Here is a 27,904-nt window from a genome sequence, read left to right on the forward strand (position 1 = left end):
CGGAGTATATACTAGACCTTCGAAGTATATACCAGACCAACGAAGTGTATACACCAGACCTACGAAGTATATTCCTGATCCATTTAGTTTTATTGTATACATGGCGTACACAGTTTTATAATATTCAAAATATAAATAGTTTTAAAGCATATTCTTCTGTTCCTGTTATATATCAAAGCTGAGTTTTTTAACTTGATATAATTGTAAACTTTTTTAATGATAGACTGAAAAAATAATTCAAAATGTTATGGCACGAGGTCAGAGCATGGTATATTGTCAGATACAAGAACTGAGGTTAGAACTTCATGACACGGTTAATTCGTTCAGTGTATAAAATGCAACAAAGAAACATACGTGTACATCTTAATGCGCGCTAAAAAATATAATTATGGGTCATATAAAAATCAGAACTGGATGAAACTACTTCTGTGTTTTATTTCGTATTTTCAACAAGGCATGAAAAAGGCCAATTAAAATTACCTAATACATTTATATTACCAAAGGCATCATCTGTTCTAGTTAAAACACTTGTCTCGTTTAGATTCATTATGGATTATAAATATGAATTTTATCAGACTCATGGATAGTGGTAATAGATACTTACATTAATTTATGATTACATATTGGCGACGTACAGAAATTAATGGGACTTTAAACTGGAGGAAACGCCAAGCACCTGTAGTGGGACTTTATTCTGGAGAAACCGCCAAGCACCTGTCGTGTATTGAGAATACTTCACGGACATGGAACTCAAATTAATACAGGTAATTTTTTTCTTTAATCGGTGAATATAATTGTAAGAATGGAGTTTTTAACACCCGTTATACATAATTTTCTCTCATTTTCAATTATTTATTCACAGCAAAGAATTAGGTCAAGCATCACATTTTTTCAAAAAGCATTTGAATAGAAAGCTATAAAAGTTAATCTGAGGTCTTTAAAAGACATTGTAACCTTGATGAACATTCACATTTGCTGAATTAGCACAAATACATTAGACATTAAACTGATGAATACTTTAAGTGAATTACTCATACTGACTAATTATACATAATAAAGATCTATGTACTTAATTACCAAATGTCAGATATCGTAAATCTGTGGAAAACAAGAGAAAACCTATGAGAATGAAAAAAAGTTTCATTCGAAACTGATTAACAGTGTAAAATTATTGACCAAAACACATTTCTTTGAAAGGAAGCATACTAAAAATATGCGCATGAAGAACGCTTCAATAATACGACACTATAAAATTACGAAACGATGCATTCAATACCTATAATTACATTGTTATGCTGTAATATAAAACGAGAAGTAGTATGATTGCCCAGGAGACAATTATCCACCTGCGACTCTTTTCACAAAACAATCTTACGATTAAAGTGATCGTAAGTTATACTGAAATGTGCATGACTTACGAATAAAAACCAAATGACGTAAATGCTAGTAACTATATGTCACCGCATGACCTTCAACAAAGAGCAAAACCCACACCGCATAGCAACTATAAAGGTTCCCGACATAACCAAATGTAAAACGATTCAAATGAAAAAACAAACGGCCTGATTTATGTACAAAACAACAAATGAAAAACAAATATGATAAACAGCAACAAACGACCACTTGTGCAAATGACATGCACTAAAATAAAGGCTCATGACATTGGACAAGCGCAAACTAAACAAAAAATCAGTAGAAAAGGGCTTGACTCATCAGATCGATACAACGAAAAAAAAACCTAACAAAAACACCGAAGACACAAAGTACCGACGTGAGAGTACTCGAATTTATTGAAGCTATTTCAAAGTTGGTAACAGAAAATTAAAAAATCATGTATCAAAGTCAAAATATCGATCAGTTCACACCCAACGGAAAAGACGTCACATACCGTCTAGGAAAACATGACTGGCTCTAGAAAATCAAATAATACCACGTTAGTAATACGTTTTCTATGCAACTATGAGATATAACCAGAGGAGGTGTTTCGTTTTGCGCACAGCACGAATATTCAAACTATATTATCGATCGCCGGAAGTCGGTTTGTCAGTTAAAAAATGGCAGTCGAAGTGTCAACATCAACAAGCCCTTGGTTGGATTCCACTGGAATTTGGCTTTTCTGTATCAATAAGAATGTCTACCTGTACAAATGAGATATAACAACATTTTTCGTTTGTTTTACTCTGCATTGTTGAAACATTATCATGGAGAACACGTGTAGTCATAGATGTTTTATATTTTTGGAAATTAAACACATTTTTGAAATGGCTTGCGATTGTTTTATCTGCCAATCAAAATTACGGAATCTGATGAAACATTTATGTAATGTAAGAATATCTAGACGTTGAGTGATGTTACCATTTTGGTTTTTTCCCTGTAACATGCAGAGACTATTACACTTGCCATGGTTTGCATTTATAAGGAAGCCAGAAGTTAGTACTATTGTATTTTCATTCAGATTATTTATTTTATTGATGTCTCTTGTTAAGTCCTCAAAATATCTAGTTATGAAAACAAGGAGATGTGGTATGATTGCCTATGAGACAAATATCCACCAATTCAAATGGCGTGGGAGTAAGCAATTATAGGTCACCGTAAGGCCTTCAACAATGAGAAAATCCCATATCGTATAGTGTAAAGTTATCTATAAAAGGCCCTGACGAAATAAAGTTATCTATAAAAGGCCCTGAAGAAATATGTAAAACAATTCAAACGAAAAAACTAACGGCCTAATAAATATCAATTCAATTTACGAAAAACACATTTGACAGACATGAACCAGCTTTAATCATCTCATCACAGTTCCAGTTAAAATATCTAGCATATATTTCCTTTTTCGTTACAGAAGGAGGCTTTATATGAGTTACAGCAATTAATCTGCAATAAGATTTTTCAAAGGACCATTTTAATATTAAATAAGAGAACTTAGTTACTTATTCTAAGAACTTATTGCAGTTCATAAATGAACAAGGGGCCTTTTATAGCCGATTATTCGTTATGAGTTTTTCTCGTTAGTGAAGGCCGTACGTTTGCCTATAATTGCTTACATCCACTTCATTTGAAGTTTGGTGGATAGTTGTCTCATTGGCAACATACCACATCTCCTTATTTTTATATAGATGTGAATTTCCTTAACCGTATACAAGACTGAATGTGAAAGATTGAAATAGATGAAGGATAGATACGACCATTGACGGCAAAAACAACAAAAATGTCATTACAGCGGGCGTTTATTTCTGTTTGTTAATCGGAAACCACAAATTTAAATTTAAATTCTTTGGTAGCCACATGGAATTTTTTTTTTATCTATTCATTTAACCTGATAGTTACGTTACAGACTTGTAAAAATCGTTGTTGTAAAGACTAGAAGCTAAGATGTTGTTAGTTAGATGGCATGATACTGCTTTATCAACATGATATGTATTTTTTGTTGTTATGAAGACTACCAGTTAAGATTTGTAGTTAGATGGTATGACATAATATATATTTTCTGATTTTGTTAAGACTATCAGTTTGAGATTAATTGTTGTAAAGACTAGCAGCTATGATTTGTAGTTAGAATATGTGATACCTCTCTAATGTTCTTAATTCTAAGACCCCTGAGATAAAGGATATGTAACCACTCAATTAAGAATTATATCACAACACACTGGACCGTGTGTTGTTGTTAATATAAAAATAAGAAGATGTGGTATAATTGCCACTGAGACAACACTTCACCAGTGACCAAATGACATAGAAGTTAACAACTATATGTCACCGTACGATCTTCAACAATGAGTAAAACCCATACTGCATAGTCAGCTCCTGACTTGGGACAGCACATACAGAATGTGGTGGGGTTAAATCTGTTTGAGGGTTCCCAAACCTTTCCTTACTTTGGATAGTTGTGTAACAGCACACAAAAAAATCAGTTGAAAACTCATCAGTTCGATGTAAGCAGAAAAACAAGCAACAAAAACACAGACCGGATGTGGCAAGGTATCTATACATCCTCACAACAAAAAAGACACTAAGTATAGATCTGAGAGTAGTTTTTTTTGTATGTTTATTATTCATTCGTAGGAGTCGGGGTTGGTGGTTGGTGAGGTATTTAGTGCTGTCCGGAATTTTTGGCTATTCTTGTTATCCTTTTGGTGAAATATTGTGTAACTGAAAGTCATAGAATTTGTCTGAAGGTTTCATTTTTGTCTTGCTTGAAGTTTTTGTATATAAACTCTGTTTTCAATTAATACACGAATAAGTCGGCTAGTGAGGGTGGATAATGTGTATCCAGTGGAAACCAATTAATACATAAAACTAAACTCCAGCATTTTTACACTGTTTACTCCAGTTGATTAATTATTTGAATCAATGTAGCTCTTTATAGGGTAGGAGTTTAACTCCAGTTCATTAGTTATTTGAATCAATGTAGCTCTTTACAGGATAGGAGTTATAATTCAACGGAGAAACAGCATTTTAAGAAAAATCCAACACGAGTTAAATATGGAAGGTTATTAGATATAATATAATTGATACTGATAATGAGAAGGGAATATGATATCCATCAATTAGCCAGTGATAAAATTAAATGATGAAAAGTCTCAGTAAAGGTCAACTAAACGTTCATGTTATCAAAAGCTTTTAATCTCAGTTGCTCATGTGTTATGTTGAAAGTTGGCTATTGGTTTTTGGCCCAACATTGACAATTTTACATTTCAAAGTTACGTTTCATTTGGCAGATCTTGGGTATTTTTTTTTGGGGGGGGGGGGGGGGGGGGGGTGGGTAGTTGATAAGATCAGATCAATTTATATTTACATAACGAAACGAAAATTAAAGAAATCGAATCGTTTAAGTTTTAAAATCTTACAGGATATTTTTAGAAACGAATATGTTTTAAGTGTTACGGGAAATAAAAAATAGACTGGCAAATGCTACTTCTACTTTATTTAATATTAGGTATTTTTCCTGTAGCTTCGTTGGAAACTAGATATATACGTACATTTAGGTTGTAAATGCAATAAACCGCTGTGTATATTTTGGGCAAACATCATTGCCAATGACACTAACAAAACCCAACTCCAAATCATGATATTATTTATTGTTTCAAGACACCGCTAATGTCCTTGTCTTATCGTCCTTAGATCAAATATCATTAATAATTGAGAATATGTCAAAATTCTAAAGGAATCGGTTGACGGTAACAAAAATGATGAAAAACCTCTATTTCAACTAAAAATATTTAATCATTTATTTGCACAATTTCCACAAGGAAATAACAGGTAAAAAAAGAAAAGAGAAAAATGTTCGTGTAGTACCTGGTTACAGACATTTAAGGGAACACGCCCCTTGTGTTCACTCTTGAATTAAAATAGTTTTGATGAAGTTCATGGTGCACTGCCAGTAACTTGTAATAAAAACATAAGAACTTGCAAGATTGAGTTTTATTAACTTTTATTACATTATTTGAAGGTTTATTAGATTATTGTTCTATAAAGCTATAAAATGTTATACAAATATAAGATTTTAATTTAAATCTACTTAATGTGTTGATGAATGTTCCAACGGCACACTAAATTGATTTGATAGAATTTTGACATGTTTATAAGAGAAAATATAGGCTATGCATCACTGTCAATGTAATTTGGTATGGGTGTTACTTGAACATTAAAAAACCAACAGGATGAACACTTACTTTACTTGAACAATATTTTTATTTGACTGTGCACTAACACTTGAGGCAACATCCGGAATATAAAATCTTCGAGGCTGTTGAAATGATATTATTTAATTGCCGTGATGGAAAATGTCGTACGCAAAGGACTACATATTCCCCAGTCGTTGCAAAGTAAATAAATGTATAAGCTTGTTCATTCAAATGAATAGAAGGGGTGGAAGGGAGGTTGTTACTCGATGAAGAGAGGGAGAGAGAGACTCAAATGTTTACAACTGACTATGTTAAACCAGTCATATTCCATATTCCTCTGGTGCCTGTCCCAAACGAGGATCCTATAGTCCTGTGATTTTCGTTAGTTACTTACATCTGTCATTAATGTTTTTATCTCGTTTTCTGTGCTTAGCTCAAATCCGGCTGTTATATTTCTTTTTGAATTACTTATGTTAACATAGAACCGTACAATACGATAAGGGGTTTGCTCATTGTTAAAGGTCGTACTATGACCTGTAATGCTAATTTCTTGTTCGTTTGCTCGTTGGTATATAGTTATGTCATTGGCAATCATACCACATCTCCTTATTTTTATTCACTAGTGTACCAAAATCATAAGTCAATAAGAAACAGACCACACATAGCAAAAACCAAACGACACAAAGACAAACAATCAACAAGACGCAACTTAAAAAAAATAAAGACAGAGCAGCATTGTATGATTTTATGTTGCCAAATTGATAATAAAAGAAATGATTACAATCTCATGAGTATAACAGATGTACTATTATGTTTCGTTAACACATAGAGAGTGTGATTTAATTACTAATCACCATAAATCTTTTTAGGCACTGTTAGTCAGTTTGATTTTGAATAGTTTCATCCTGATTACCACCGTAGGTAAGTACTTATGATCTAGTAACCCATGACACGTAAGTCAAGCCAACCGATGTGTACTGGTTACAGCGAATTGAATACACGATCCGTAATAAGTAAAGCCATAATATATAAACTTACATTGTTTCACTCCGCAATAGTAATTAAAATTGATTAGAACAAGAAAATAAGTAAAGATATTATCATCTTTCTTATGATGGTATGTATTAATACCAATCAGACACACCCAGGAAGATATGATAAGGCCACAGTCTGCTTTAATCTGTTAATAAGCTATTAGTGATATTGTAGTAAAGGTTTTCATAAACAATTAAAGAAGGTATTTGCTGAGATAAAAAGGAACATGCTAAAAATTAGCCACCTATTATTTCTAATCATATCTTTGGAATGAGACAATAACACTAGACTATGTTCAAACCACATTAAATGCAAGCAAGCATATTTTTTCTAACTCAAAAAATCTTGGTAATTATGTAATAAAAAAAACTTTAGACGCACGTTTAATTCTATGGGTAAATATTCTATATACGTATATACAGTTAACAAGATTCCTATATGAAATCTATTTAAAAGTAAATCGGCATATATCAAAAGACTAATTACTTATAGCATTGTGTAACTGCGAGCATTCATAGGTATGATAATTTTTTAGTATTGATCTACTTGTAGATGTGTATCGCCTTAGATATTATGATTCTTTCTTTTCTGCTGATCTTACTCAAATGATTAACAAAATTTGATCTATACTGGGAATTAAATTAGATGTTGACACATCGTTGATTGTAATGTTGGGTTTCTGTTTAGTTGTTGTGTACAATAAACAATAAAATAATTTCAATTCGGCCCGCCACTATGTTTAGTAGAGTCTGGTATTGACTGCAGATCTTTTGTAGTTACTGTGACAAATTTTTTAACAGATGAAATTCATTGTGATTTAGAGTTATATATAAATATGTAGGACTCAGATCGACGTTTGGTCTCTTATCGATGTCCGTTCCTCAAATCGACGTCCGAATCTGATGTCACAATAAAATAAGATTCCAAATCGACGGCCAAAACTAAGCCCCTCTAATCGACGTCTTTTTTGTTGACGTCCAATATTTGGCTTACCTTATCGAAATTCTTTTTACAAACACAACTCAATAACGTCACAACGTACTATTTAATGAAAACAACTGTCATATTCATGATTTGATACAAACATTTTCCGAATGCAAATGGTTGGTTGAAAATAAAACTAAAAAAGTTGTTAAAAATGTAAGATTCAAATAGTCCAAATAATAATACTTTTCAACAATTGATTGTAGTTCTACTTCTTTATTCTGTCTAGTGTTTGAGACTGTATTTTGCCCCCTAGATGTCTTTCGGTTATCTTTGTCGTTGGGTTGTCTCATTGTTTTATTCATGTATCCACTTGTCATTTATTTATATGAATATTTTTTTAAGGAACAAGACATTTGTAAAGTTTGATACATGAAAACAATTAGTTTCTTTAGCAGTTTTTCACAAAGACAAAACGATACAGATAATATAAACAAAGATAAAGCATAGAATAAATGGTTAAATGATATTGGGCATCGATGAGAGGAGTCTCTGATCGATCTGACGTCGTTCTGGTAATACATGACGTCACATTGGACGTCGATTAGGCCTAACAGAGGGTAAAAATATTGGACACTGATTCGAGAACGTGACTTCACATTGGACGTCGATTTGAAGAATGGACGTCGATTTGAGGAATGAACGTCGATTAGGCCTAGCAGAGGGTAAAAATATTGGACACTGATTTGAGAACGTGACTTTACATTGGACGTCGATTTGAGGAATGGACGTCGATTAGAGGAATGGACGTCGATTAGAGGAATGGACGTCGATTTGAGGAATGGACGTCGAGAAGAGACCGGATGTCGAACTGAGTCTAACACACATATAAAGACACTTAGTCTTAGAATTGTCTTTTGCTGAAAACTGTTTTTTGACTTCTTGAGGTGTTTTTTGGTTTCATGGCGTTGCTGTTTTTAGGTTCTTTTTGTTTTTATTTTTAATTTTAGAATATGTTTTGACCTCTATGACATATACACAATATCTCCCTTTCTCACATTTAGTTGTATTGTTACTGATTTACTTTCAGACGGACAATATGTACCAACAATTGAATCGATTCAGGAAGAATATTGGCAATGGCGTCTGAAAGATTCTCCAGAATATTCTACATTTCTTGGTTACTACGAATATAATGATTTATTAAGATCATATAGCGTACAAGACTTCATACAAAAAAAGGTAAGTATGATTGTTAAAGCATATTAATCCCAAAATAAACGTGACAGAACTTTTCCTTTTGAGACATTCATTATCAAATGATACCAGAAACAATGACAGTTTATACAACATCATGGGTACTTGGTAATGTTGGGTTACTGTCTTATTGATTTGTCTTCCATGTCTCGTGCGCAGAACGTTCATAGTCATGATCATGATCATGCGTTAATTGTTATTCGCCATTTGAGATTTTAAATTGTTTTAGTCAACATTATCAATTTATCTTCAATACTAACATCTTAGCATTCCAATGTAAATTCTTTTATCTTATTATTTGAACATAAAATTAACACGCATCCTACCAATATAAATGTCATACCTTATCATATGCGGATAAAAAAGCAATATTAAAAACTGAAACAGTCTGATTGTCTTATCATAACTTTAAATCTTTGTTAAAAGAGTGATATAGTTTGCAGCAATATGATATTTTTTCTGTACATGCAGAAACCAATATTTATATAAACTTAACTTTGTCTTTTATTATCTCTACTTTTTTGGCCAAGAAAATCACTAGAAAAACTTAAAATTATTCTGTGCGCCGTATAACTGTTTCTATTAATGTCAAAACCAGGAACATGACCCTTCCCCCCAAAAAAACCCAAACAAACAAACAAACAAAACCAAGCAAACAAAAATTAAAAAAGAAGAAAAAAAGAATACACAAATTAAGAAAAAAGGTTGAGATATCGTTCAGCCATCCGTACACTGTACTATAGTATTAGAAATTTCGAAAAAGTAAAAAGTTATAAAATGCGTTCGGCCAAAATAGAAACACTTATCAATCCCTACTTCAAGTACTAGAAACGTTAGCCTGAATGGGTGCATCAAGTCTACACCAAGATATCATTGTCAATGCAGAATGATAGTTTTCAATAATTTAGGAGGTTCTTCCATAGATTTGACCATATGACTACACGACGAATATAATTTTTGTTTTTGTTTTAGGACAGAGTTCAACAGTTCTTAGATGATATTAACACTATACAAGAAACTAGTTTACCGCCATCAGAAAGAGTTAACTACTTAATTCTTAAAGACACATTTCAAACATACATCAATGGATACGAATTTGCATTGTAAGTAGATATTTATGACACTTTGCTAATGATGAAGTGTTCCTTTCCTACATGTAATATATCTGGTGCCTTTAATAGACGATTTAGAAAGGTCAATGAACCTTATATCTGATGCCTTAGATAATTCTAAAAGTCTCCGCCTGTCTTTTGTCTGTTGAATATTATATTTAGTCTGTATTGGTATCCATTGTAACTTCCCTTCTAAACTTATAAATAAAACTTCAAACAAGCTTTCAGTGACTAGTACAAATGAATCGACACTGCATGTCCTTTTATCCTTAGTTAGTTGTTTTTGTGTTTTCTCACGGTCTTTATAAGTCTATTTTTTACAGTTTTTTCTAATGTTGACGTGTAGTGTTTCATCACTAAATAGGGAGTTAGCGATCACACACATGATAAATCCAGCCACATTCTTAATGTGATTATTCAAAGCTATCTTCAGTATACACTATAATTATTGAAATATATTATTAGTTAGGCTTTAAAAAGTTGGTCGACCTGGATAGTAGGTTGGAAATTTAGACTGTCACTAAAAACGAGAGTGTCTTGACAGAAATTTGACTTGAATCTCCCAAGAATTTGTTTCAATGGTCATTTAACATGCTAGAGAGAAAGTTGCGTTCCCTACAAAAAATTACGAGGTAAACGTCTATTCCATGCAACCGATTGTGGCTGTGTATTTATACATCCCGCGCAGTCTAGCTAGTCGTTCCCCACAGACAAAAAAAAACTGTGTGCCTTCTGGGTGTTTGATTTAAGATTTAGGGTTCTGTAAACACAACATTTTCTATTGTGTCCCCTGACAGATACATGGACATAAATAATCTGTTGATTACGACAATTATGCATGTAAAAAAGACCAATTTCTTTTTCTTACTGTGATTTTCTGAAGTAGCTGCATTTAAGCATATAACCCCAAGATAAAATGATATTTTTTAACATGTCAATTGAAAGATGAATACTAGTTTCATCAGTAACTGGACTCTTGAATTAAGTACAATTAACTGTAACCCTATTCAATCATTGATGTACTTCAGGTATGGAGCATTAAATCCTATAAATAACTTAGAAGGAATCCATATATATTACTCAGCAGCAATGGCAGCAACCCGGTCAAGAGGAGATTTTGAGAACTACATTGTTAGACTCAATAATATTCCAGATCAAGTAAGAACAACCTTTAGATAAGGTTTATATATGAATCTAAGAAAGGTTTTTTTCTAAAAAAAAAATCCACCTCAAAAACACTTTCAACACGTATAATATCCGTTTCTGTTTCTGGCATAAAATTGAATAGGTTCACTCTTAAACGATTATTTTGGAAGAAAATAGATGAAACGTTCTGTAGCTTAAAGCAAAATAAAACACATAAGTTAACTATGGTTCTCAGTAGATACCAAAGATTATAAGCTGTCGGAAAGAGCACCTAAGTTAACTATGGTTCTCAGTAGATACCAAAGATTATAAGCTGTCGGAAAGAACACCTAAGTTAACTATGGTTCTCAGAAGATACAATAGATTATTAGCTGTCCCATTATATTTTGATAGAATCTGTAGCCATACTTTTCTCCTATAGTAATTTTGTACATTGAAAGATCAGGAATGTCACTTTATGTGGTCTCCTGTGTTCTTTATATATCATATACTTTAAATAAAGCTAATACTATCAATGAACACTGCCCTTTCCTGGATCTCGATATCTATATCTCTAACGGGAAGATTAATACTATACTTTACGATGGAAGAGATGATTTTTCATTTCCTATTGTTAATTATCTTTTTTTAGATGTTGACGTTCCCTCAGCACCATCGTATGCTGTTTATTTATCTCAACTTGTTCGATTCGCTCGTGTATGTAACAATATATTGGATTTTATCGAAAAAATCTCTGTATTACTGAAAAAAAATATTACACCAGGGTGTTTGATATCACAAACTTGTCAAAATTTTTACTAAATTTTATCATTGCTACAAGATATCATTCGTTAATATAAACCAACGTGCAGACATCTTATATGTTCAGGTATTTCACATCCCATCTTTTATGGTAATATTATATACAAAGCACAAAAATGTCATTCACCTCAAACGCTTACCAAACCTTTAAACAGACATATTCACAAGGGATATAGTTACGATACTGTTGTCAAGTCATTAAAGATGGTATTTTTTTAATTGATATTGATTCACTCATAGGGTCTTTGCATCGGAAATAAACATATTTATTCTAAAACCAGTTGTTGGCATGGTAAGGGTTATGCTTTTTTTTTTAATATAACCTGCATTGCTGTGAGCAATACTCCATCTCATTGTCTTTTTGAACGGTCCCCTTCAGTCTTTAATTTATATTGTACTATAATGAGCTCGCCCTAAAAATTACGAGGAGTTACCAAAAGTTCCTCTTGGCAAGATCTGTATATATATATCCTACCTATTTCAAGGCTTAATATTTTAAAGATTGAAGACAAAAAACTGATGCTCTGAATTTTTTTTTTCGATTTACCTTACATAAAACTGATTGGGTTTCAGTACATATCGAAGATTAGAAGTGGCTGGAAAATCTTTCCGACAGGCTATGAAAACATGTCTAACACAACTATATGCTGTTTTAAATAATAAAGGAAATGTAAAAATTGTCTGATTGTCACGTTTAACGATCTTCTGTAGACTTTCAATATATTCTTGGAATACCAAACTGTCATCTAAAATCCTAGGTGTAAATCACGGAGAATATTTACGAAAATTTCTCTCTTACTCTTATTATGTATTCATATTAATACTTCCATGAATTTCTACCCGATGAAGGTTAACTCTGAAAACCGCTTCAGACGTAACACGAAATTATTAAAAGTGTTATTTACATAAATTACACAGCACTTGTTTCTTGCATAACAGCTATCGGGTTGTTATATGAATTTCAACTTTAATTAAATTTCTTTTCCGTTTTATAGATAAACGAAATTATAAATAGTTTTAAAGAGGCAATTAAGCTGAACAGAACATACAACTTTGTGTCAATTGTAAGTATTTATACTCATACTTAACTTTTTATTTTCAACTTTAAGATAGTTGTATAGAGATTTGGTGATCAAACTTCATCATTTATGGCATAAAAGTTTTTAACATTGGTAGCAAAAATGACATGTACCGTGTGAATGCTTTTCGGATCTGTTAGACACCTATTTCTGTCTGCCGATTCTTGGAATTTTTCAAAATGTTGGGAGAACTTATTATATTTTCGTGTTATATCTCTCCAGTTCTACGACAGATTGACTTCATACATGTATCTGTTTTGCGCCTCTGATAACATGTAAGATGTAAGCGCTTTGGGTTTCTTATTGTTAACAGATGACTTTATATATATGTACTTTAAATCTACAGATTAGTGCATCAATAATGGAAAGGAAATACAGAAATATAGAAAATTAAGTAATACACACGAGAAGTTACCTAAAGAAGTAAAACTCTCGTCATGACTGTCAAAATATAACACAACACATGAACCTCGTGAGAGAAAAAAAATAATGTTAATATAATGAAAAATAGTATATGGCTGATTGATCCTTGACACAAATTCAGAACAAGCACTCGAAAAAAAAACGAAAAGAAAAGGAATTTTGGTCGCTTTAAATACCATTCTTCATCTCAAGGTCATAGCGAGGCTTCAATATGTCGCAGACACTACACCTCATTTCAAGTTGAAGCACCGGTTTGAGCGTATTGTTTTGCCAGATGTCATCTATACACCAAAGAACTAAGCGGTGGGGGTTACTAACATATTAAAAACTATAACAGGCAAAAAGTTAAATCACAAAAATACTGAACTCCGAGGAAAATTTAAAACGGAAAGTCCCTAATCAAATGACAAAATCAAAAGCACAAACACATCAAACGAATGGACAACAACTGTCATATTCCCGACTTGGTACAGGCATTTTCTTATGTAGAAAATGGTGGATTGAACCAGGTTTTATAGCGCTAAACCTCTCACTTGTATGACAGTCGCATCAAATTCCATTATACTGACAACGATGCGTGAATAAAACAAACAGACATAATAGGTAAAAATGTCAAAATAGGGGTACAGCAGTCAACACCGTGTCACAATCTTAATCACAACAAAAACAAACAAATATTTAACAAAGAAGCCCAAAAAAGCATAACCTCGTCCATTGGCAAAGGATATGACAAATACTGTTATAAATTCCCCGACAATCTCTTGGCATGATACAGATCCAATATTATCTAAAAGATAACCAACGGTCTAATTAAGACATATGTTTGATAACCCGACAGAAAATACTGTATGGTTAGGGCCTATAATGGTAATCTCGATGGACTGCACTACAATTCCGATAAACAAACTGGTACAACGTGTCTTTGATAACTGTAATTTTGTTATATTTGTTAATTTCAAGTGTACATGTGCCCCTTTGTTATCTTACAATGATTTCAGAACAAAGTAAAAGATGATATAAATGAATTGTTGGTAGAGCCGAGTGATTCGACGTTCTTTGTTGGTATAAATTACACGTTATCCGTCATTGATAATATTGACGAAACTGACAAGTGAGTTTAATTCAAGAATAATTTTACACATACATTCTATGCCTTAAGATCATTGCCAATATGTAAAGAAATTGATATTTCTATACTTTGTAATATGCACGTATTACAAAATAGTTCTGGTCTTTTAGTAGTTTTGGTTTCTGTTGGTATTAGAGAAAGTCTCTTATTATGAACCAAGTTCCGATTATCTTTGCTGTTACCAATTTTTATAGTACAGTTGTTTATTTGAATTATAACACTAAATTGTGTAGTTTTAACATTTTGTGTTGAAACGAAATGACAGTATACTCAACATATACTGACGGACTTTAAAACGCAACACATATTCAACTTCTTTTCAAGTCGTCAAATGCCATGGCAGACAGATTTACGCCATAAATGTTTCCCAAATACTGAAATGACTAAACATGACGTAATCAATTCAACGCAAAACTTATTTTAGACAATGGGGTAATAAATGAAATTTATGTTTATACATTTATTTTACAACAATTGCATATTTGAAAATGAGAATTAAAAAGAATAATCTAGTGTAGTCCGTCAGTATATTTTATGAATATTATTGAAAATGAAAAAATAACACTTTATAAATTTGGTGCGTCTGAAGCTGTTTCCTGAACTTACCTTTACCAGGAACACTCAAACCCACAAAAACCGAGGTGAATACTTAAAATGAGCTACATGAAGAAAAGGAGAGTTTGAATACTTAATGAGCTACATGAAGAAAAGGAGAGTTTGAATACTTAATGAGCTACATGAAGAAAAGGAGAGTTTGAATACTTAATGAGCTACATGAAGAAAAGGAGAGTTTGAATACTTAATGAGCTACATGAAGAAAAGGAGAGTTTGAATACTTAATGAGCTACATGAAGAAAGGAGAGTTTGAATACTTAATGAGCTACATGAAGAAAAGGAGAGTTTGTATACTTAATGAGCTACATGAAGAAAAGGAGAGTTTGAATACTTAATGAGCTACATGAAGAAAAGGAGAGTTTGTATACTTAATGAGCTACATGAAGAAAAGGAGAGTTTGAATACTTAATGAGGTACATGAAGAAAAGGAGAGTTTGTATACTTAATGAGCTACATGAAGAAAAGGAGAGTTTGAATACTTAATGAGCTACATGACGAAAAGGAGAGTTTGAATACTTAATGAGCTACATGAAGAAAAGGAGAGTTTGAATACTTAATGAGCTACATGAAGAAAAGGAGAGTTTGAATACTTAATGAGCTACATGAAGAAAAGGGGAGTTTGAATACCTTTTTGCCTTAGGTTGTTCAAACCTTGGTTTCTTAAAAATTTCAATTAATAAACGGAAAAATTATAAAAGATATATATTATAAATCATGTTGAAGCCATGTCTACTTCTATACACAATGTGTTCATATGTTTTCGTGGAGGACCATACCACATTCTGACACTTTAATTGGTAGGTATGTTTATATGTATTTTTAAATGTTTCTGTTATTTCTTTTATACAAGAACTGACTTAAGAATAAGGACATTGCTAGCAACCAACAGAACAATAACAGCCTACAGAACACTTCGTAGTTTCATTATTGATGTAAGTATATATTCTGGATTGTAAATCATTACCTCCTTCAGAATATATTCTGACTTGTGAATTATAGTAGGTGTTTAAACCACAATCCTGTTCTCTTTTTCTCGAATGTGACATCATCGAATTGGTACTAACATTAGCAACACGACAGGTGCCACACGTGGAGAAGAATCTGGTTACCCTTCCGGAACATCCGATATGATCCCCGTTCGTGTTGCTCAGTCTTTAGTTTTATATGTTGTGTATTGTAGAATGTTGTTTGTTTTTTTTTCTTATTTTTTTTGCAATGGCGTTGTCAGTTTGTTTTCTAATTATGAGTTTGAATATCCCTTTGGTATCTTTAGTCTCTCTTTTAGCATAAATCAGGTCGTTGGTTTTCTATTTTGAATTGTTTCATATTTTGTTATGTCACTCTACAGTATCAGTTTTTCTCATCATTGAAGTTACAGCCTCACCCTATGGTCACTGGTGGATAGTTGTCTCATTGGCAGTCATCAACACATTGACACAACGAGAAAACAAATATAAGTGAAATTGATCTTATCTTTTTGGCCACAGTCTTTTTCGTTGTTAAGTGATGTAGGAAGACTAAATCATTATTTTTTTTGTCTTTTTAAATATCATCTTCATTAAAAGAAAGATCATTTAAAAAACGACCAATCAACATGGCGATTAACATGGCAAATAAAGGAATAGAAACAAAATCTTTATTTTTGGTGATTTTACAGGAATATATGCCGCATACAAGAGTTGGCCTGGGGCTTTCTAGCATGGCCGACGGGAAACGTTATTACCAGGCATGTTTAAGATGGCATCTTTCCTATGACATGTCCCCCGAAGAAGTCCACCAAATAGGTCTACAAGAAGTTGAACGCATACACTCAGAAATGGTCAAGGTAAGAATATGCATTCTAATTATTACACTGAAAAAGAGTGATAATTCTTATCTTCTGCAAATGCCTAAACGAAGCACACACCCTCACCCTCGATCTATTGCACCTTTTGAAGAAGCCCAATTAACATTTATGCATGTGTAAAACAAAGTAACATATCAATCATACAGGGTATGACATTATCATAGCAAACATGATATAAAGCATAGATATATAATATAGACATGATCCCCCTTATAAAAATGTACAAAAATACAAAAATTAAAATATACAAAAAATAAACAAATAAAAAATAAAAAAATAAACAACGAAAACAAACATCAAACAAAATATAGAAACTAAATAGTATTATATTATCGAGGAATTATTTAGAAAAAAATGACAAGTATACCATAAAATGCTTACCTACACTTTATTTGAACTTCGGTGGATAGTTGTCTCATTAGCAATCACACCACACCTCATTATTTTTATAATGTACATTGAATACTCACTTTGCACTTGAAATTATGATATAAATATATACATCTATTACAGGTGATCATTTAAATTATTATAGACTATATTTTATTTCATTTTTAATCTGATTAAAATTAGCTAATTGTTTGTCTACAATTATAATTTTAGTGCGTTGCGTAGTATGAAGCATACAATAGGAGAAAAGAAACAGCTGATTTTCATCATAATCAGATCGTTCCATTGTTATACGTTATATATACAGTATAGTTTGTTGGAGTCAGAAAAAAATATTTCTTTTTTTTGACAGCTTGTTAGACGACTAGGATTTACTGGTACTGTCAAAGAGTTTTTTGACGTGTTGAAAAATGATTCAAGGTTTTATCACACGAATACTGTAAGTGCATATAATAATAAAGAACACAGTGCACCAACACGAATTGATTTAAGTACACTTGTACTATAAAAAGTGTTATTTCTGCAGCACCATTTCTATCTTACACAAGTACCTGTCATAAATAAACTCATCATAGACACAAGGATTAAAATTTTATATGCCAGGCGCGCGTTTCGTCTACAAGAGAATCAGCAGTGACGCTTGATCAAAAAAGTTAAAAAGGCCAAAAAAGCATTTATTATAGAGTAATTATACTTTATTGAAGGAATCATTAATTGTCTGGTACAAATAATCTTTCACCTGTCCCAAATCAAGGGAGAGTAATTATGCTGCTTTAGTTTAACTTTGATAGCATGAAATCCTTTAAAAATTAGTCAAGAAAGTAAAATTGTAAAGCACCAAACTTCATTTCAGAGTGTAATACTAGAAATATACAAGGACATTGTTTACAGCAAGATAACTCCAAAACTTCAAGATTACTTTGAGAACATTCCTGATGTCCCTTTACAGTAAGTAGCCCGAAGTCCCTTTACAGTAAGTAGCCCCTGAAGTCCTTTTACTGTAAGTAGCCTGAGGTTTCTTCACAGTAAGCAGTCATTCTTTTTAAATCGAACAAGTTATAAAGCTCGAATTGTAGAAAGGTTTTCATTGATTATAAAAAATTTCTAATGTCTCTGAAAGACTATTGTAATGAAATAAGCTTTTATTATTTTTCTACAAATATACAAGCCATCAAAAACCTTTACTTATGTATATGTGGATCTTAATCACTCTTTAATGGTACTATAAGATAAAAAGATTTTGTATGATTGCCAAAGAGACAACTATCCTCAAAAAAGAAAATGTCGTAGATGAAAGCAACAATATGTTACCACACGGCCTTCAACAATGAGCAAAACCCATACTGTGAAAAGCTTTAAAAGGACCGACATGACAAGCTTTGGTATTAACAGTATATTTGTGTTCAAAGAAAGTAATGATATTTGACCAGAAGACCAGACTAAGTGATACATTGTCATCTGCATCATGTTTTCTAAGTGTTTTTGTTAGCTTTTAACACTTCAGTTTATACAAGGAATGTATCTCCCTTATGCATAAGTCTGATGTTTTTTTTCAGATCCGGATTTTCTTTTTTTTTTGTTTTGTTTTATTAGATCTTAAGGGTTTGTATAAGGTATTTCGACCTCGAACATCTCTAAAGAAATATTAATTATTGAAATGCGTATGATCTGGTGCAGTAAAATTAGTCTAGTTTATGTTACTATATTAGTAAATTATAACGTAAACCATTTTAGTCTGCAATATTTGATCACTTAAAGAGGAATGAAATACTTTATGCACTTTTTACTCCCTAGCACTGTTGTTAATAGCTGAACTATAATCTCAAATCTCAAATCTTCTCTCAAATTTGCATGAATACATAATAAACTGTATTAGTTTATAAATAACTAAAATGTATATTTAGAATAAAGGAAATGACGTATGATGGTCCAGGTGGAGGGTATTCATCAGCTTCGGAAACGAGGCCAGGCGTATTTTGGATCAATCTCATCCGACCGTCAGAGAGGTAACATTACTTTTACAGTACATTCTGTCAAAATTAAAGTATCTTTAGGGAGTTTAGTGGCTCAATTTCTTTAATGACTTGAAATGATCGCAGTTATATAAAATCCAAATAAAACAGTTTTCCTGAAAGAGTTGAAAGTAAATTCAGCAATCAACTTTCATGTTTAAACGGACTTTAAATAATACTAATAGTAACATGACATTTATTATTGAGAGATGAGATTTAAATAAATATTGAATTGAAGTACTGAATTTATCATTAATTTGGTATGCAAATTAAAGTATTTGCTAAGGTAAACCAATTCATAACCTACATTTTATTAATTTGGTATGCACATTAAAGTATTTGCGAAGGTAAACCAGTTCATAACCTACATTGGTAAAAACTAAAATTCTTTCGTTTCAGTCCAACATTTGATTATATGGCGCTTAGTTTACACGAGGCAAGTCCAGGGCATCATTTACAAGTAAGTTACTCTGATGGTGCTATACAGCAGTGATGATTCGGGTAAACTTATCAATTCTTTAAATAAACTTATTCTAAAAGGTTACCAATTCAACACTGTAATTAGATCTTTGAATATTGTTTTTATTGGTATAAGTATTGATTTTGTTACCAGTGAAGTAAAATCATAATAAGTAGTTTTGTTATACACATATGCACTTTAACGGTACTACAATCTGTCGATACCTTTATTTTGGCATTGTACAAGGTCATGTTTCTCTTTGACTGTTAATGACGTCTTTACACTAAATGCATTGGATGTTGGATGTGTACTGATTGATATTTTTAGTCTTAGATACATGATTTTTTTCATTAGTTGTTATTGGCTTTGAACTAGCTGTCAGTAACTGAGAGTACTCTCAGATCTGTACTTAGTGTCCTTGTTGTTGTTAGGGATAATGGATGGATAAATACCCTGCCACGTCCAGTCTGTGTTTATGTTAAACGTTTTTCTGCTTTGTATCGATCTGATGAGTTAAGCCTTTCATCTGATTTTCATAGTTTGTTCTTATGTTGTGCTGTTACACCACGTTCAAGGTTAGGGGAGGGTTGAGCGCTATCAAACAAGTTTAACCCCCCGCGCCACATTCTTTATGTACCTTTCCCAAGTCAGGAGCCTCTAGGTCAGTGGTTGTCGTTGGTTCATATCTGTCATATTTGTTTTACGTAAATTGTTTTGTTATGAATTAGGCCGTTAGTTTTCTCAATTGAATTGTTTCATATTTTTCATGTTGGGGCCTTTTATAGCCGACTATACGGTAAGGGTTTTTCTCATTGTTGAAGGCCGTACGGTTGCCTATAATTGCTTGCATCCACTTCATTTGAACTTTGGTGGATATTTGTCTCATTGGCAATCATACCTCATTTCCTTATTTTTATAATGATAGCAGGTTAAAACCATTGGACAAATAAATGTTTTATGACAACTAAACCAATGTCATTTTGGCAATGGCATTGGTTGTTTTCATTAACAAAAGAAGCAGAAGTTACCAAGTCGAATAAAAACCAACAACACCATGGCAACAAAAAAAAAGCAACCGAAAAAACGACGAAACGAAAAATAATATTCCACAAAGCACTACATAGAAAACTAAGCAAACGAGACCTAGAGGAAGGGTGAACAAATCCTGCTCCACATATGACACCTGTCAAGCTGCTCCTGACAAGTACAACTTCATTGATATAATCATTCGGTGATGTAACAACCGATGGAAAGAGGAAGGAATTATAATAGATTTGATAATTTCAACATAACCGTGGTCATTTGTGACAAAGAAATTCTATAACGGTCACCTTAATCATTGTGACGTCCGTAAAACTTCCGAAAACAAAGTACTAAGTAATCGAAAAAGTATCTGTTGCCAAGGATTTTTATAAATTATGAACTTAAACACTTCATTCATTCTTTTTAAAATATAATTTCCGTACCTGTAGTTATGATGTTCTTTTACTAATACCGAATTTCATTGGTATTTTGGTACTGACAATGTGATATAGTGTTATATTTCGGTAACAGGATTGTGATTTTGCAGTACCAGTAGTGTGATTTTGCACTGCTATTCAATGTGAGAGAGCAATACTAACGGCAATTCTGAAATAAAATGTCTGCGAATCGGGGATTTAAAATGGATTTGAAAACGAACAGTTTTATTTTTTTGTTTGTTTGTTGGTTATTGTGCTTAAATAGTAGTTTACCGATGTTCAAATCTTAGAAATCGACCAGGAAGGTACAAATCTAGTAGTTAACGAACAAAACACTGAGAGAATCGCAGGAACAACAAAGGGACGAGACCGGCTGTGTCGACAGGGTAAACATGAACAACAAAGGAATGAGACCGGCTGTGTCGACAGGATAAGCATGAACAACAAAGGAACTTATCCCCGGCTTAGTATATTTCTAGGAGTTTTATTGGTTAACGCACGTCGTTACAAAACCCATAGCCCCTGGATGTTGCTAACCCATATCCCCGGACGTTATAGACTGGTACCCGGCCGTTATTGAAATTCTTGACAAATTAAAAAAACTTTGCTTTCACGTTAAACTTTGTGATCGAATTTCTCTAAAAATCGCCAGATTTAGACTAAGACCGGGGATAAATTCGTTATCTACGTTCATATCCGTAGATATGAACGTAGATAACTTATAGTGACCGGCTGTGTCGACAGGGTAAGCGTCTCCTGCTAAGACTTTACCTGACCGGCTGTGTTGACAGGGTAAGCATGAACAACAAAGGAACGTGACCGGCTGTGTCGACAGGGTAAGCGTCTCCTGCTAAGACTTTACCTGACCGGCTGTGTCGACAGGGTAAGCATGAACAACAAAGGAACGAGATCGGCTGTGCCGACAGGGTAAGCATGAACAACAAAGGAACGAGACCGGCTGTGTCGACAGGGTAGGCACGAACAACAAAGGAACGTGATCGGCTGTGTCGACAGGGTAAGCGCCTACTGCTAAGACTTTACCTGACCGGCTGTCGACTGGGTTAGCATGAACAACAAAGGAACGTGACCGACTGTGTCGACAGGGAAAGCGTCTCCTGCTAAGACTTTACATGACCGGCTTTGTCGACAGGGTAAGCATGAACAACAAACGAACGTGACCGGCTGTGTCGACAAGGTAAGCAGGAACAACAAAGGAACGAGACCGGCTGTGTCGACAGGGTAAGCATGAACAACAAAGGAACGAGACCGGCTGTGTCGACAGGGTAAGCATAAACAACAAAGAAACGAGAAAGACTGTGTTTACAGGGTAAGCGTCTCCTTCTAAGACTTTACCTGACCGATTATTATGATACATGTGGTGACACCAGACTTTCTTGAACTCTTTTTTTTTTGTACAGTACGATAACCATGCATTATATTAGATCATACGCAAAACGTAATGGATAATGTATATGAAAAGAAGATACAGTTTGACGGGAACTATAAATGAGCTGTTTGAGGAAAATAAGATCCTCCATTTGAAAATATTTTAGCAGTAACTTTTAAAATTTTTATTTTCCAGCATAGTTATGCAATGAAGGCAGCTCTACCGGAATACAGACAACATACAGAAATTTCATTTTATGATGTTCCATTTTGGTTTCCGTTTTATTCAGCTTATTCAGAGGTTATTTCTATATATAGTAATAAGCAAAATCATCTTTGTGGCTCCAAAAGGCCAATTTATAGAAAACATGTCTGCGATTTGTACAAAAACTGAGAAGGATAAATGAGTCAAAGCAGACATCAGAGTTGTTGTCAACGTTCATTCCTTCAAATAACGTTTTTCGAACATTTGTTGATTTTATCGCCGTCCTTTATAAAGTAAATATTTTTTTTCTAAATTTAGCTTTCTTGTAGAAACCGCCAGGCTCATTGAAAATTTTAATGTTTGCACGGATTACATATAATGAAATTGTTTGTGAATTTACCCCTGTTATTCGCGAGAGTTAGAAACTAAGTTACTTTGTAGGACTATTTCAGCTGTTGATGTTCTTTTTAAAGGTGCTTTAGCTGTCAAATTCATGATCACTGATTTTACTTAAATTCTTATATTTAATTTTTAACATACTAAAACGTATATCCAAATTGCAAAAAGTCCGAAGCAATTAACAATGCATGGACTTGGTTACAATGTATCAACACTTCGTGCGTATTTCAGACTAGACGCCATCGAATTAACAATCAAGATGACCTCCGAAGACCGTCGATGGTCATTCAGTAGACTCCACCTAATCGGATATCGGCTAAACGAATATATCGGCTATTGTAATATTATTTCAAAACACCAAACCATTCCCTATATGTTTAATGTTAATTTGATCGTGTAATCGAATATCGGATAAAAGAATATATTGGCAAATCGGATAAGAATATTCAGGTCATTTTGTTCAAAACCATGCACAATCGGATATTTTCAATGTTTTTCTGACAGGAAATGGACCGGAAGTTACAAATGTACAACCCGATTTAAACATAAATATAAATAGACTGACAAGAACGTGCAATTTTTCTAGAGCAGTTTGATTTCTTGCCATAAATTGAAGAAAAATGTAAATCATTGATTTATCTGTATATGGATGATACTTTTGTGGACCGAATCAGTCAACCAAATGGTTCTTTTTGCTTGATCCCTTGTTTCACATTTCCATGTTGACATTCTTTTCTTTTTAATAACTGAACACGCTTAGCACATGCGTAACCCGTCTACAGCTAAGGGTAAATTTGAAGGTTGCATGTCAAATACGAATTCAAATGTGGTTGAATTATTGGTAGCGATATTATTCAGCTTATTTTGACAAAATTGTACCGCAGTGGTTGCTTATACCAAAAAAAAAAAAAAAAATTCCGCTTTTATAAATGTCTGAAACAAAAAAAAGTCAAATTTCAATTTATGTGTCTAAATCCTAGCTAATGTACCCATAAATACTGTTAGAGCATCTCCTTATTTGTGGTTTCAGCTATGATGTTTTAAATCTCGCATACTTTATCACGTTCCGAAATTGATTCATTACTAATATTTTGAATAACTAAATTCTACTGAATAGTTTAATACGATGTTATAAAAGCTTAACTGTATTATAAGCTATTTTACATTGTTTTGTATCTATGACTTTTTATTTATTTATACTGTTAAAACAGGGGGTAATTGCAAATTACAATATTCTGATTCCTTCGGTCAAAAGGAAATATAATATTAAAAAGAACATCTGCATGCTATAAGTGACATGCCTTGTTTTGTTTATTGTCATTTTTCATAATTTTTAGGGTTGGGCATTGTATTCTGAATATCTAGGTGTTGAAATGGGTTTATATGCAGATGATTATGAAATGTAAGTTATCATTGTATTCTGAATATCTAGGTGTTGAAATGGGTTTATATGCAGATGATTATGAAATGTAAGTTATCATTGTATTCTGAATATCTAGGTGTTGAAATGGGTTTATATGCAGATGATTATGAAATGTAAGTTATCATTGTATTCTGAATATCTATGCGTAGAAATTGGTTTATATGCAGATGATTATGAAATGTAAGTTATCATTGTATTCTGTGTATCTATGCGTAGAAATGGGTTTATATGCAGATGATTATGAAATGTAAGTTATCATTGTATTCTGTGTATCTATGCGTAGAAATGGGTTTATATGCAGATGATTATGAAATGTAAGTTACCATTTTGCCGCTAGTCAGATAAGAAGCCAAGAGCAGCTGATGAGTCTTGTGTAGATTGAATGCCTGTTCTATGTACTCATTATAAGCAGGTATCTTTGATAACTTATTTTAAAAACAAAAAATTGATTAGTCGATTTACGAGAAGAAATGAAGCTCGAGTTACATCTCTTCCAGCGACGATGAAAATAATATCGATTGATATTTTGATATTGGTAAAACCAAGTGACAATAATATAATACTTAAGTTCAAAAATCTAAAGGATACGGAAAAACATATTTTCAGTTAGCTATCATTTAATGTTAGGCAAATTTGTTATAGAATGTTTGAAGTACGTTCTAAAATATTTGAAGTATGAAAATTACAACAGCATCGTTTTCTAAACTCAAATGAAAAATCTTTATCTTCAATTTATTAAAAAGTACCCACTGTAAACGGACTAACTATGGGTTGTATATTTCTGATATTTTTTAAGGTTAGGACGTTACAGTGGTGAAATACTACGGGCTTGTCGATTGGTTGTTGACACAGGTCTTCATCATTATGGGTAAGTAAATATTACGGGCTTGTTTATGAGTAAGCTGAGCAAAAGTTAACTTTAATTGTTTTGAGTGGGTAACTGTTTTGAGTGGGTAACTGTTTTGAGTGGGTAACTGTTTTGAGTGGGTAACTGTTTTGAGTGGGTAACTGTTTTGCTCACGGATCTGTAAAAAAAACTATTTACATACATAACCCGAATACATGTAAAGAAAAATTGTAAATTTGTGATGCTAATCTCACGGAGCAGTTACTTTATTTAAGTGAAAGGTAAAACCACTAATATTTAAAGTTAAGGATATATTAAACTGTAATACTGTTCCGTTCATAGTTCAGGATCGATTATACCACTTTGTACTAAAACGTTTTACGATTAGTCTTCAATTATGCTAGGAGATATATATATGCACTTTCGACTCCAATATTAATTGACTAGGAATGTCAGTTTTCATACCAAAGGTCGGTGGTATTCTCCGGTATCCTCCATCTTTAATAACTCAGACCTACACGAAATAGCGCAATAGTGCTGAAAGTGGCATTAAATACCAATCAATCATGCTAGGATATAAATATAAATAGATGTAAATATCATTTAATGATGTCTTGGTAGATGGGATCGACAAAAAGCGGTTGAATATATGATGAATTACACAGCCTATGCAAGGGAAGCAACCGAGATTGAGGTTGATAGATATGTCACATGGCCTGGACAAGCTTGTGCGTACAAATTAGGAGAGATCAAAATAAAAGAGTTGAGAAAGAAAGCAGAAACACGTTTAGGTTTGTGACGTTAATACAATTTATAATACCGATTATAGTGAATACAAGAGTGTTAATGTTTTATAAATTAAATTTTATTAGGTATGTTGGAGATAATAATAACAGGTCAAAATATAACTGTTGAGAGCAACAACACTAAATAAGCCTGAACAAACCATCTAAACTCTGATAAATATCGACTTCCCCGTGGATTGTAACACCAGTTTTATTCCAATTATATAATTTAGGTTCCCTTGTCCAAGGATTGTAACCCAACTTTTAGTCCATTTAGGAGGATAATAAACATATATAATGTATATACGAAAATGTACAGTCAAACTGTCAATACCTACAACAAAAAACTGACACTGCATATTTAAAATAATTCCTTGGTGATTATCTATCTTTTATGGTTTAAATTGAGAGCTGTCAACTCTTTACTGCTATTAGATTAACCGAGAGCTATCAACCCTTTACTGTTATTAGATAAATTGAGAGCTATCAACCCTTTACTGCTATAAGATTGAGAGCTATCAACCCTTTACTGCTATAAGATAAATTGAGAGCTATCAACCCTTTACTGCTATAAGATAAATTGAGAGCTATCAACCCTTTACTGGTGTTAGATAAATTGAGAGCTATCAACCCTTTACTGCTATAAGATAAATTGAGAGCTATCAACCCTTTACTGCTATCAGATAAATTGAGAGCTATCAACCCTTTACTGCTATAAGATAAATTTTATTTAGATTGATCTGTAGAAATCTTTAAAAAAATATGTTGTCAATGAGACAACAAAGAATATTCTGCTACTTTAAACCTCTCTCATTCTAATTTGTATTTGTTTCATGTCATTTATTTTAATTGTTGAACAACAGCTAATTCCGAATAATATCATTATATATTTTCATGATGAAAAGTCGTTATAAAAAACAACCCGAAAATAATATCATCTGTTTATATTTCAGGATCAAAATTTGACATAAAGAAATTCCATTCAACTATTCTGGTACATGGCGCTGTTCCCATGAGTATTTTAGATACTTTTGTAAATGAATGGATAGAAGAGACATTACAAATGGCAGATATAACCTCAGAATCTTCAGTAATAGGACCATCGTTATTTTCTTTTTCTCTTATTCTACTTAGTCTTTTGCTAAGCAAATGTCCTTTGTTTTGAATATGATAGTGATGCAAAAACAAATGATATGCATAAACAAATGTAATGCACAAACAATTGCTATGCACAAAAAATTGTCATGCACAGCAAATTGTAATGCACCTCAAATCGTAATGCACAAATATTTGTTTTCACTTCATGTTTTAGTGTTTTTATTTTATATGATGACTTTTTGTAATGTAATATATATGTTGCATTCTTGCTTGAATATCTACTGACTAAAATTAACATTCTTAATGATTTATCAATAACAATAAATAAAACTGATGCAATACTCAAATTATTACTTTCCAAATAGAAATGTTTGAAAAATCAGTATAAGAGAAACAAAGCATATAACAGATTCAGCACAGAGAAAAGATAAAGATACATTTAATAGTT

At 32.6% G+C, this 27,904-nt stretch overlaps 1 protein-coding gene across 1 annotated transcript; it reads left to right on the plus strand.

The window, feature by feature from the left end:
- Window positions 1–349: 349 nt before the first annotated feature.
- Window positions 350–27,803, plus strand: LOC127737487 (uncharacterized). Its single transcript, XM_052248221.1, has 18 exons — window positions 350–764; window positions 6,494–6,545; window positions 8,674–8,825; window positions 9,813–9,943; window positions 10,981–11,110; window positions 12,895–12,963; window positions 14,400–14,512; window positions 15,996–16,077; window positions 16,803–16,970; window positions 17,734–17,820; window positions 18,235–18,329; window positions 19,286–19,387; window positions 19,793–19,853; window positions 22,896–23,000; window positions 24,641–24,705; window positions 25,523–25,594; window positions 26,195–26,364; window positions 27,312–27,803. The coding sequence occupies exons 1-18, from the start codon at window positions 744–746 to the stop codon at window positions 27,521–27,523; spliced, it is 1,887 nt and encodes a 628-aa protein (XP_052104181.1). The 5' UTR covers window positions 350–743; the 3' UTR covers window positions 27,524–27,803.
- Window positions 27,804–27,904: the final 101 nt, after the last annotated feature.

Source organism: Mytilus californianus, unplaced genomic scaffold (genome assembly GCF_021869535.1).
Source record: "Mytilus californianus isolate M0D057914Y unplaced genomic scaffold, xbMytCali1.0.p SCAF_4, whole genome shotgun sequence".
Taxonomy (NCBI): Eukaryota; Metazoa; Mollusca; class Bivalvia; order Mytilida; family Mytilidae; genus Mytilus; species Mytilus californianus.